This window comes from Trichoplusia ni, chromosome 5 (assembly GCF_003590095.1).
Source record: "Trichoplusia ni isolate ovarian cell line Hi5 chromosome 5, tn1, whole genome shotgun sequence".
Taxonomy (NCBI): Eukaryota; Metazoa; Arthropoda; class Insecta; order Lepidoptera; family Noctuidae; genus Trichoplusia; species Trichoplusia ni.
In genome coordinates this window covers 9259619-9273056 of record NC_039482.1, presented here as the reverse complement: position 1 = coordinate 9273056, position 13438 = coordinate 9259619, and the positions used below count along the sequence as shown (strand labels likewise).

At 36.8% G+C, this 13438-nt stretch overlaps 1 protein-coding gene across 1 annotated transcript; it reads right to left on the bottom strand.

The window, feature by feature from the left end:
- Positions 1-962: 962 nt before the first annotated feature.
- Positions 963-12581, bottom strand: LOC113494397 (myrosinase 1-like). Its single transcript, XM_026872714.1, has 11 exons — positions 12477-12581; positions 6848-6957; positions 6393-6540; positions 6053-6219; positions 5451-5711; positions 3568-3656; positions 2930-3077; positions 2398-2561; positions 1848-1997; positions 1444-1535; positions 963-1248 (listed from the first exon to the last, which is right to left on the bottom strand). Exons 1-11 carry the CDS (start codon positions 12503-12505, stop codon positions 1113-1115), a joined length of 1494 nt encoding a protein of 497 aa, XP_026728515.1. The 5' UTR covers positions 12506-12581; the 3' UTR covers positions 963-1112.
- Between the last annotated feature and the right edge of the window lie 857 nt (positions 12582-13438).

Below are 13438 nucleotides of genomic sequence, written 5' to 3'. Positions count from 1 at the left end.
GCGAACAAGCATTTTTTCACATTGAAATGTCCATCCAATAATGCAACTATTTCCGCATAGCTTAAGGTACCGACTTGCCGCGGTAAAGCTAGATCGCGAATTAGTTTATAGCTTGATTCCGAGCAGTTACTCAGAAATATTGCTCGACGTTTACAACCGGCTTTATCCACGTCTACCCCAATTTCGTTTGCAAGAAACCACTGTTCGAGCCTTTCTTTATATAACTGCCATTCTTGCTGCTCATGGCTAAACACTGTTATCGTGCCGACCGACAATGTAGCGGATACTTTTGCCATCTTATTTTACGCGTAATTTATGTACTTTGTCCTCGTCGCCAACTGTTATGTCCAAGGGGTCGTGGAAGAAGAAATAACAACCGATACGTACAAACTCGTTTATTCGACTGACGCAGCAGTCATTAAATCACACGGTGTCCGTGGTCTACCCTATAATTGTTCTTAAAAGATATATGTAGGTACCCACATAACAAGTATGACGTTAGTATCGGAGATAAATGGTAATCTAGACAATGCAAGATCAGATAACATTCGACCTTCAACTCTTGATAAAAACCGTAAGCGATGAATGAATAGCTTAAAGTGTGGGGAAATGGGATCTCTTAACATAAATCACTTCACTTCCAGCGAGCAGTTCGATTTATTGTGTAGAATTTGTGCTTATGCATGTAAAGGGGCCAGAATCATGGAGTGCAAGAAAAAGGAAAAAATATAAGTACAAAAAATCCTGTGACATTTGCATTCCTCTGTGATGTAGCTCGATCTCTGGTAGTTTGGGCACTGAAGAACCATATGAGAAGCCGATTCTTGGTGATGTAAACAGCCTCTAGCCCCTTGCGTAGTATGTATGTCGTACTCACTGTTGAGGGGTATCCTAGCTTAGATGGAGGAAACTGGAGGAATTTAGACAAATACACACGACACGCAAATAAAACAAATTCTTTACAGTAATTCTTACTTATTTTTTTTCCACATTCATCATTACAACATAATATAATACCAGCCTCTAAGTCACTGTTCGGCACAGGTCTCCCCCCCCCCCTATATAGGGGAAGGTTTTATATAGGGGCATTATAAAACAGATTAAAAACTAAATTACAGTTCATCTCGAGTCACAGACACGTCAAGGGAGTGTTCCTTGATGACCTTCTTGTACCAGTGCGCGGAGAGACGCGGCCTGCGCGTGCGCAGCGGGTCGTTGAAATCTATCTCGTAGAGACCGAATTTTGAACTGGAGAAAAATAGAATTTGTTAATTATAGGCTGAGGTAACATACGGTATTCCTAGACAGATCAAAACCAATGCTTCACATAAATCATCTAAAATTGTGATTAAATTAGCATAACCATTTACTGAACATCCCTTGCCCCAAAAATTACAGCTTTTTAACTTTAACAAATACAAAATAATATGTCAAGATACTTACTGGTAACCATCAACCCATTCGAAGTTATCCAGGAGTGTCCAGGCTGTATAGTGAGTAACGTTCACGCCATACTCTTTGATAGCCACCAAAACCTGAAAAGATCCAATATCATTTTAACCTGATTTTTGCTATTGGAGATCCGAAAGCGAACTATTAAAAAGTGAAAAAAAAAACATGAATACTGATTGCAATATAGTATTGTGGTTGCAGTGCGCTTCTATAATTAAAAGAGGATATACATTTGTATTTTTATTATTTTCAAAACAGCTTATAGGAGTCCCATACCTGGTCACAGGCCTCTTCCCATATAGAGAAGGTTGGAACATTAAGCTGTGGCAATGCAATATCAGATGCTTATATTTGTAATGTATTAATGTAATGTAATGAAGTTGGTTAAGACTGACCTGTTTCAAGTACTCCCTGTAGTACTCCACTCGGTTGGTATCATCAAGTCCATCGAAAGTGGCCAATCCATTCTCAGTGATCATGAACTCCAGATCGCCGTAGTTTTCTTTCAGCCAAACGAGCTGTTTACGGATACCTTCGGGATTTACCTGAAAGATAACACAGAAATGAAGGTACTTCAAGGCTTTTTCAATTTAAAGTTGTTTATTTAAAGAATAAGATTATCTAGTCGATGTGATTCTAATTTTGAATGTGATTAAGTGCGGCAGAGTTATGTCACTTCCATCCTGTTAATATAGCAAGAATTGCAAAGTATGTTACATCCAGTTGATGTTAGTTTTGGACTATTAATAAGAAGGTAGAAAATATATTCTGAACCGTCTAGAATATCGCAGTACTGTAATCTTCAAACTCATTTTCCAAGTTCTTAGGAACTTTTCAATCTACTTGGCAAACATGTATCTTTGGAATGAGAACACTCCAACTTTTACAAATGTCTTTAATTCAAGATGAAAAAGAAAATTATGGATGTACTATTTAAATACTTACGAAGAACCATATAGAAGCAGTTCTGGGCCACTCTGGATTGACTTCTATTTTAGCATTGAGATCTTCAGCGTCACCAAGTGGCCAGATCCTGAAGGTTTCCCCCTCTGTCGCTGGGCGGATGTACCGGCTCGTGTAGTGGTTCATCGCGTAGAAGTCGTAGGTACCTGAGTCAAACGTAATGATATAAAATAGAAATAGCAATCCTCAGCCTATTGCAATCTACTGCGGGGCAAAGGTCTTCCGTGGTACCTCTATAGTCTATACCTTCATAGAGACCGATCTGATCAATCAGACTATTAAATAATAAAACGACATGGTTTTGGCACTGCTGTGCAAAATCTTTTCTGAGCTCAGACTTATTTGTGTGTTAACAAAAACTTTAATATTTGCATCCAGGGATATAAAAATTTTTCATTTTCGTATTAATCGAGTGATGGAATCTCTTAATGGTGATGATGGTCGTTAGTGAAGAGTCATTTTGAAGACAAACCTTCAAAAATAATGTTCCACCAATACCAATATCTGTACTAACCTCTAATAAAATCTTTTTCTTCTTGTGTGAATGATGGGAAGGTGGACCTGGGGTATCCTCGTTGCAGGCTAATTTTTTCCATGATCTTCTCGATAGCTGGTGGCCAGCCTCCTTCTTTGGAGTATATTGGATGAGAGTATCTGCCCGCCTGAAATTAATTAATATAGTAATTAATAATGAAAGTATTAAATATTAAAGGCCTTTTGAGGCAGCAATTTTTTTCAGATCGAGTACATTTTTATTATTCAATGATATGAGTCAAGGTTTGGTCTAGTTTGTTGTCGGCAGTTGTGTGTTTCGAAGATTTTTGTCGCTACGTGTACGAAAGGCCTGTGGTTTTATGAGGTTTCTTTTCATCTCACTGCATACCATGAATGTACCATTTTTTGTAAGATGGGTTGTCCGGTAGAACCCTTAGCTATATTTGATCAGAATCGGATAATCATTGTCTTGCAAGATGGTGTCTACAGAATGGCGGAGTACGTATTTTTTACAAACTCCCTAACACTAAAAGTGTCCCCGGAAGTAAAGTTGCTTATTTACTGGAGTTAGTCACATTTATGAAATAAATTAATATACCTTACATATTCAGACGGAGTATGAATCTATTTGATTTTATTGTGAAAAATGTTACATACCATATTCTGTATAGTGAGTTCAGCAAGTTCAGCGTCGGCTTCTGTTTTAGGCTCAAACCATATCAGTTGGTTGGCAAGTGATACTTTACCTGTAATCAAAGATAACACCTAGGTTAGTCGGGGAATTGAGAGGTTAAGGTCATTTGAGCTACATATTTTAGTATTATCTGAGGATCCCCACTACGCGCGACCTCTTATAGTAGTACCTACTATTGTGGTTGGGCAGAGCGGCATCTCTCTTCCACACCTGTCTTCAATACCTGTTATTACTTTAAGACGTTCCGGTATTCTCATGGTCTTTCGATCTCAAACAATGCAACATTGCATTAGGAAAACGAATAGGAACTTCAAGTGTCTTAAAACGAGATTCCCTTTCGACAAACAACTTGATCAGCGTTAGCGTTCGGTATAATTAAACTTTTTACAGACCCTGGACTAAACATGAAATTTTGTCTTTTCGAGCAGTTGTTGGCAGGTCATTTACCTGAGGAGCTCGTGGCTAAGCTATAACCGCATAAGTGATTCGATCACAGGTTAAGCTATGCTTGACGCGGTTGGTCCGTAGATGGGTGACCATCTTTGTCATAACGAGTTCTTCCGTGTTTCGGAAGGCACGTTAAATTGTGGGTCCCGGCTGTTATGCCTACATCTTTGACAGTCGTTATAGCTAGTCAGAAGCTTGAAAAAGTCTGACAGCCAGTCTAACCAAGGGGTATCGTGTTGCCCAGGTAACTGGGTTGTGAAGGTCAGATAGGCAGTGGCTCCTTGTAAAACACTGGTACTTAGCTGAAACCGCCGACCCCAACATAGTTGGGAAAAGGCTAGGCCAATGATGTTGGCAGGTCATTTACATGGTTTATATTCTCTATGCGGTGTCAGTTGATGTGATGTCATGTCATGTTGATGAGCCTCTCTGATTCATTACGTATCTACTTATCGCAAACATCAAAAAGTAATTCACTACGAAAAATAATTGTTTTCTACATTTTATCATGAGATAACAAAATTTTATATACCACACCCGTAGGTACTTCAGACGAAAATTCATAGTGATCTAATAAACTTAAAGATAAATACTGATTTATCAAGCTACTGAGCGATTACATTTTTAATCACAATCATCAGGATAAGTACGAAACTGGTAAGTGCACTTCGGACTCACGACGCCGAGGGTTCCTTACAAATAGGCATTTTGTGATCTCAAGTATATGTTGTTTATTTTAAGTATATGTTGTGCTAGAGGCGGCAGAATTTTAACTATCTAGATATCACAATTCATGAGTTACTACTTAGTGAATTACAGACAGCAGAGCCCTAGTAACAAGATTCCGCATTTACAATTTGCTTACGGAACTCTAAATAAGACTAACCGGTCCACCACACTGTGTTTTTTCAAAGTTAGGAAAAATCGTAAAGAAAACTATGTACCTATATTTTGAAACAGGCTTCGAATAGAGAATCACATCATAAAAAACGGTTAGCAGTATCAGATTATCAAATTAATTATCGGCTGTAAATACACTGATAGTAAGATGGTCCAACGTTTTGGTCGTAAAATCGATAAGGCTTATCAGAGAAGTCGATAACTAAGTGACAGACAAAAAGTCGTATATGTATGCTGATACATCTGTAACCCTGATAGGTAAATTATCGCCATGGGGCGAAAGACTAAGTATATTCTCAAACGACCTCCGTAATACTAAAATTTATACTTGGGGTTTCACAATCATTCAAGTCACAAAGACTCAGGACAAGCATACCAGGATCACACAACTGCTTATCCTACGCGACAATCGAACTCTGGACACATCAGTGGGTTTGGAATGATAACCTTAATTACTTGGCCATCCATGCAGTCTAAATAGAAAAGTATCAAAAAATACCATGATATTTCGGCTTGAACTCTTCATCGTAGATCCTCCAAGCCTTAGCATGAGCCAGCAGAGCGTTCTTGTTACAGATATAAGAGCCAACATGAGGGCTGTATACCCCAGGAGCCAGTCTAGCGGAGTTGTAAGCCAGGTCGCAGATGACGATAGGCTCGTTCAAGGTCAGCCACATCTTCACGCGGTCACCGAAGAGGGAAAAGACTACCCTCGCGTAGTCCGCGAACCAGTCGGCAATTAGGGGATTGGTCCATCCACCTGGAAACAGTTGAGCCTTAATTAAATACTTATTTATATCTTCTTCAATTATCTGTACTTATTAATGGTCTTATCTTCGTTCAGTTGATTAAGAACATGAAAGAGTTTTAAATAAAATTGTTTATTCTACAAAAAGGATTAATGTTATCACTTTGACATGACATTTTTTAAGCTAGCTGGAGTCGACATTCCCAACTGTGAGGAGACGTTGAAACAAAGTCTCTTAACGGCCCCATATATATCCTTGAATTTTTTTAATTATCCACCTCTTCTATAAAAATATACGTATTCTTAAACCTAGACACCAATTATTGGGCATCTATTTATCAATATGGTCTCACCAAGATCCTGTAGTGACTGCGGCAAGTCCCAATGGTAGAGAGTGATGAAAGGTTGGATGCCCTTCGCCAGAAGACCGTCGATCAACTTGTTGTAGTATGCTGTGCCATCCTTACTGATGCGGTTCGGGAAACCAGACGGCAGGATACGAGTCCAGGCCAGTGAGAATCTAGGATCATGTAAAATAAACTTTGTTAATGATTATATAAGTTGTATGTTGACGCACTGTCTGAGAGAGCTAGCCTACTGGCTATTCATTTCATAATCTCTGACATTTTGTTAAACTTGACCAGTTGAACTTGGTTCAAGCGTAGGAGATTCCTCGACACAAGAATGACTAACCGGTAATAATCCAGTCCCAACTCAGCAGCTATCTCGATGTCTCTCTCCACTTGGTTGTAGGAGTCACAAGCGATGTCTCCATTTTCCTGGTTCCTGACTCTTGTTGGATCTTCATGGACAAAGCGATCCCATATGCTCTCGCTCTTGTCTGTTGGAAAAGAATGTATTTTATTTACTTTTATTACTTTCTGATGGTTCCTTCGTAATATCTCCACTTTTAGTCTTAAAAAACATTAAAAAAAAACATTTTTGGGTCAAATATTACAGCAGCACGGCATTTAAAATGCTTTTCGCCATCTTAACATAACACATCAATGGTTGGATACGTTAGCTCATTAATTTTTAACGTCGTCGTTATCAAAGAAATACGTGGATAAAAGTCATGCCGTCTATAGAGACGGCATTAAAGTCAACTAAAATACAATTATTATACATAATAATGGTCATTTATTTACCGCTAACGTTCCATGCTCCTTCAATTTGGTAGGAAGCGGTGGCGGCTCCAAACTTGAACCCTGGAGGGAAGCTCAGGTCCTCGGCGCCCCATGACACCGCTAACACAGCACTGAGGAAATAACATTGTATGACTTAAGAAGTGAAGGCATAAAGGATCAATTGATGTGGTCGTTGTAAACGCGCGACTGCCTATCCGGTTAGAATGGATGCCGACCACAACATTGTTGGCAAAAGGCTAAGATTATGGTTATGATGATGAGGTCAAAATATCTGTTTCAACTAAAGGCTATGTTCCAGTTAAGAACAAAAGTAAGTGGACTGCTTTAAATTTACAAGAATCCTTCAGTGGAGTATTGCAATATTAGCATCACATGCTAAAAACGTTTAAAAAGTCTTTGTTCTATTTTTGACAAGCATTTGTGTGATCCTGAATACTTGTCCTGAGTCTAGGTGTATTTGTTCATATAACTTGAATGTTTATGAAACCGCCACGATACAATGGTTCAACATTTTAATCAGTTTCTGTAGAATATTTTCTGATAGCCCCTACTTCTAATACAGTCATCGTTACCTCATAGTAGAAGAATGTCACTCTCGCAATATATTACTATCATATCTGTCATTAATTCTACCTTTTTAAATATAATAATGACTAGGTAAAAATGCCATATGTCATACACTGCGCAAGTGAAACGCTTCTATCTGTTTTTAATGACAAAAGGAAATTGTATATTCATCTAACATTTTATTATTTGGGTTCGTTTTATATCACCCCATTCATACGCCTGATAGACCGATCAATCTCGATCATGATCCGCGATCAACATCCTTCAAACGTGAACACAAAATCTATTGACTACCTTTTTTTTTGTTTAGGCGGGGGAAGCCTCATGAGTGTCCATGAGGATCCTCTCGGGGGAGGAAATGCGTAGTGTCAGACTTTTACTGACTAAACCTGAACTACCGCATCCACGTTTTTGTTTTATGCGTTGCAATCCTTCATACATGTATTGATTGCCTAATGTATTTAGTATTTAGTGTCCGCAATGGCACAGTATACACAATCATACTCAGACTCTTATAAACTGAAAAATCGTGGAACGTACCTACACGTGCAAATATCATTTACATGGCTAACAGGCGAGGAGGCAAAGTTTTGCGGAAAGGTGCTGAAGGGAAGAAGGGCCACGAATTTTGCGTGTTTAAAATAAATATTCCCTTGTTGTGAATTTAATCTTTGTATCCCAAATCAATTGACGTGCACAAAGACTCAGGACAAGCATTCATAGATCACACAAATGCTTGTCGAACCCGCGACATGTCGCATTCTACATTTGTCTGGTTCATGTGGATTGGGACTCCTATAAGGTTTTATATTCTGTGGCAGTAGGATACTGATCGCGATCTAATTTAAACTTTTACGGAGCGACAACCAGTTTCAATAGAAATCTATTGTTTTCATTAAGGTTTATTTCGTTCATATCGTCGTCTTAACATAATCTACACTAATGTTATAAAGAGGAAACCTTTTTGTATGTTTGTATTGAATAGGCTCAAAAACTACTGGACCGATTTCAAAACTTCTTTTACCATTACTCAAAGGGATTCTTCCGAATCCGTATAGGCTATATATTTTATCCCTGAAAATAAGCTTAAAAAATAAATGTCCACCCGTGCGACGCCGGGGCAGGTCGCTAGTGAGTTAGTATTATTACAATTGTGTTTGTTGATGCTGCCCATAAGAATGCGAAATGATTAGATTTGTAATACCGGCGTGTCTACATGAGCCTTTCTGACCTTTGGATGGTCGGTGCGATCATTAAATATTATCATCACTAAAATACCACATGAGCGATAAAACTGGCAACTTTGTAAAGATTATTTACCTATACTAGCCGTTGTCCGCGTCTTTGTCTGAGCGGTGCCTATGGATTTTGCAAAAAATTCGAGGGTTGAGAATCAAAAATCTATCAATTGCATTTATAATTTATAAATTATTAGACAAATATATTGTTTTCTTTTTATGTTTGCTAACGAAAGTTGTCACTTTCATTATTGAAAAAAAAAAACTTAATAATATATCTTACGATGATTAGGTACAATAAAATCAGTCCGCTGTTTTAGAGATGAAAGGGCAATATTACCTACATGCGCCCACATGTATGTTATTTCACAATGATATTTAACGCTTATCTCAAAAGTAAATATACTATTTATTTATTATTTATTCAAGAAACATCCATATAATCTTAAGATAACCAAGACAATATTTGATTGTATGTGTTTTATCTACATTTCGAAATTTCTATACTTATTACTAACAGTTGGGCGATTTTTTGTGAATTGTTTTGTATTTGGATATTTTTTTTTATTTCAAACGCAGCTATTTTTATCTTTACAGGCCTAATACGACGCGAACGCAGCTACTTTCCAAAAAAGTTTCGAATCTAGTTTTTTTGCCTATGCTATTCCTTTCATCAGCAATGTATTAGAACAATTAAGTATGTTCTACTTTTGAAACATCCACATAACCCTTAGGTACTTGCCTGAGTTGGGATTAAACCCGCAAACTAATCTATACTAATATATAATCTATATATACTAATATATAAAGCTGAAGAGTTTGTTTGTTTGTTTGAACGCGCTAATCTCAGGAACTACTGGTCCAAATTGAAAAAATATTTTTGTGTTGAATAGACCATTCATCGAGGAAGGCTTTAGGCTATAAACCATCACGCTGCGACTAATGGGAACGCTGCGAAGATAGAGTGGAAAATGTGAAAAAAACAGGGCAGGTATAAATCATAACTTATATCTTCTACCCGCGGGGACGAAGTCGCGGGCAACAGCTAGTGCATACACACCCATACAAAGAACAACATGGCCACCAAGACACAAAACGTCAAAAAACAAAACTAATAGTCTTATTCTTGGCCATTGAACTCTCATTCATACGCGCAAGTAACTTATTAAGCATGACTATCATATTTCATAGATAGTGCCGGAAAATAACTACTATCTTATCGGTTAAAGCATAAACACATTTCTACAAATAGTAATTGAATAATATCACTCAGATATAGCTAACTGACGCTGTTTACCAATAAATGCAATGCTAAAAATTTGAAGAAATAGTACGCTACTGTTGAGTTTGTTGAGCCCTTTCTTCTTCACAGCAAGTGCAGTCTCTTCGGAAACGGGTACACTAGGCTTTAACGCTTTGTTTGATGACTGCACGGAAAGCCGAGTAATATAAGTCACCACGCCTAACCCACAGTATGGGACGTGTCGGTCTAATCTCCGTCTAGGACCAGCATTTGTGTGATCCACCAACGGTTTTTTTGAGGCTGCGTGTCTTTGTGCATGTTAGTTAAATGTTTGTGAAAAGATACTAGTTATTTTGAGGGAGTCGTATAAAATCGTATGAATTTGAACTTTATCAATGTATTATTTACTTTGTGTTCACTGTGTTGAGTCATCGGAATAAGGAAACAACGGAATAAGTTCAAGACAACATAGTAGGTATTCGTTGATTGTATGTAATTACTCAGAAAGTCAAAGACCTCTACGGAGTTCGTAGCTGTATCACGCTTACTCATGACTTGCAAGTTTTACAGAGTTAGCAATTTTCGGTAATCAGCATCTTCCCATTTAAAAACGAGGAAAGTCTAACTTGTTTTTAGATCGAGTATACGTAAATTTTGTTGCTTTCGTAATTTAGTTTTGGGTGTCTCTAAATGTTGAATTGAATGTTTGTTAACTCCCTCACAACACAAGGATCAGGCCTTAAAAAGGTAGTCGTTTAAAAAGAAGCAAAAAAACTGGTTTTTTTTTTAGTTTAAATCAATGGACGATTGAAATGGGAATTATTCCTAAACATATTTTATGGACAAAATAAGCATTGTTTATACATAACCTTCTTCAAGCATTAAGGAAAATTATATGCTAGTTAGAAGAAACACTATTTTTTTTGCGTTACAACATAATAGGTACCTACTTATGTCATATTATACCTAATAACAAATAGACGTACACCATTAAAGGGACTTATAGCATGTATGTTTTTATGTTTTATAACATCGTTGACGTCGACCACAAGTAACCTAAGGCCCCGTAATCCGTATTTCCTGTCAAGTGCGAGTTCGACCTGGCATACAAAGGGTTCCGTACAAATAGACAAAAATAAACAAATCGTTGGGTGATAAATTATGTGCGGTGTGTGTTGGTGAGAGACAAATACATTTGAGGGGTCCCCCCAACACCAACAAATTGATGATGATATCTTGTTTGATAGTAACAATCGTTTTTTAGTCTTGATCTATCTACAACATAAATACATCATCTGTGGAAGCTTCAATTGCCTAGCTGTCACGGATCATGAGATGAGCCTGGGCCCCGATTCTGAGATTGACAATAGCCGATGAATGAAAGGAAATAGAATTAAAATGACAATGTTCGTATTCTAAATAGCATTTTTTCAACACAATGATTAGAAATTCAGTATGGGCCGGAACACTCACGGTCAATACAATGGATTTCTAATTAAGTAATTAAGCGTGTCGCACTCACAGACGAAAAGCGAAGCCTCAGAAAAAGGGTTTCCTTCGAACGCTTTGGGTACAGAACGCTTAAAACACTCGTATCGATTTAAAAATCCATACTTATTAAAATGGTTCAATACACCAACAAACATGTATTTAATAAACACAATTGTAACACTGATTTAATAACTAATCACTAAGATACGAATGGCAAACACAAATATTACACTCTGTTACACTTAACACCGATTTTATCTCAGTTTATTACTATTATTATCAGCTGTTTACATCCCACTACGAGGCAAATCTTTCCTTCCAAAACATGAAACAAATGAAAAAAAAAACACTTGACCCGATTTTTAATCGTCAGATAACTTTTACCTGAGAAATAATTCGTTTATTAGAATACTAGCTGACCCAGCAAACGTTGTTTTGCCTAATAAATTATTTCTAGTTGTGAGTATTTTTAATGACACATTATAAAAAAAAATCATCCAATAAATAAAATATATTTTTTTAGTGTGAGCAACCCTTAACACTTAGGGGTATGAAAAATAGATGTTGTTCTATTCTCAGACCTACACAATATGTATAAAAAATTTCATAAAAATCGGTCGAACCGTTTCGGAGGAGTACGGTAACTAACATCGTGACACGGGAATTTTATATATTAGATATTAGTTTGACATATTTTCTATACAAAAGCTGTCAAAACGTCAAACATGTTCGTCGAATAAAAGTTATTTGGTGATTGAAAAACCGGCCCTAATTCTAATACATATTCAAAAAATATAAAATCATTCTTATTAATATCAATTCACTATTTAGGACTACGGTTATGTCCGAAACTATTTCAAGCTATCTTGATAAACACGCGTGAGTAAACCGTTATTAAATAAATATAATCCACCTCATGAAAGTTTTTTTAATATAAAGACATACACACAACAAAACCGTTTCATAAACAAAGAATCCGCGAAGACACACAAACACAAAAAACGGTCAAATAGAGGAACCTCCTTTCTGAATCCAGTTAAAAAACCCCGTATACAAGTCATCACAGTTCACAATCGATCGTTAATCTCACCTTAACACAAGTGCCCTACACCACCACATGATTGTAACTGAACTGAACTCGTTCAAACATTTCTACCTATTTAAATAAACTAAATAGATTACCGGCCTTGGATTTGATTAGCGATATGTTATCTAAATTATTATAAACAATCACTATGCCATTTGTTTCTTTACGTAAATCATACTGAGTTGACAAGAATGTCAAGTAATCTAAGGCTATGAATTTTATCGAGGCACTAGCTGTTTCCCGCGACTTCGTCCACGTGGTTAAAAGATCTTAAACCGTTTTCGCAGCGCACGTAACGGAAGCCTCAAATATGAATAATTTCCCCCGTTTTTTTCTACATTTTAAATTGTATCTTCGCAGTTTTCTTCGCATTAGTCGCAGCGTGATGTTATATAGCCTTCCTTGATAAATGGTCTATTGAACACAAAAATATTTTTTCAATTCGAACCAGTAGTTCCTGAGATTAGCGCGTTCAAAAAAACAAACTCTTCAGCTTTATATATTAGTATAGATTTGTAGGTAATAGGTAGTAGATAGAATATGTTTAATCGTACAAACAGTTGTTTTGCATAGTTTGTCAAGTTTTCACGTACTTGGAGGTAGTTTGATTAATATTATTTTTGTTTTGTGGGACTTTTTAGATTAGATTCCTAAGGTAAGTACTTTGAATGAAACAAGATTATAGTCCTAATCAAAGCTGTAACAGGAATGACCTATATATAATGACATATCAATGCTTCCAAAAGTAGAGAATAGGGAGTCAAAGTTGATTAAAATTCATAGTTTAAGTTACATTTTTTAAGAGAAAGTAATGGAGTTTCTTTCTGGTAATGACATTTTTTAACCGCACCGCGTTTCTAGAGCTCCAGTTTTCGACCTAGTAGAAATAACAACATTTTGTCATTAAAAATTCATTTCAAACAGTATTAAAGAAAAGTGCGCCTCTATGGTTTGAAATATTAACG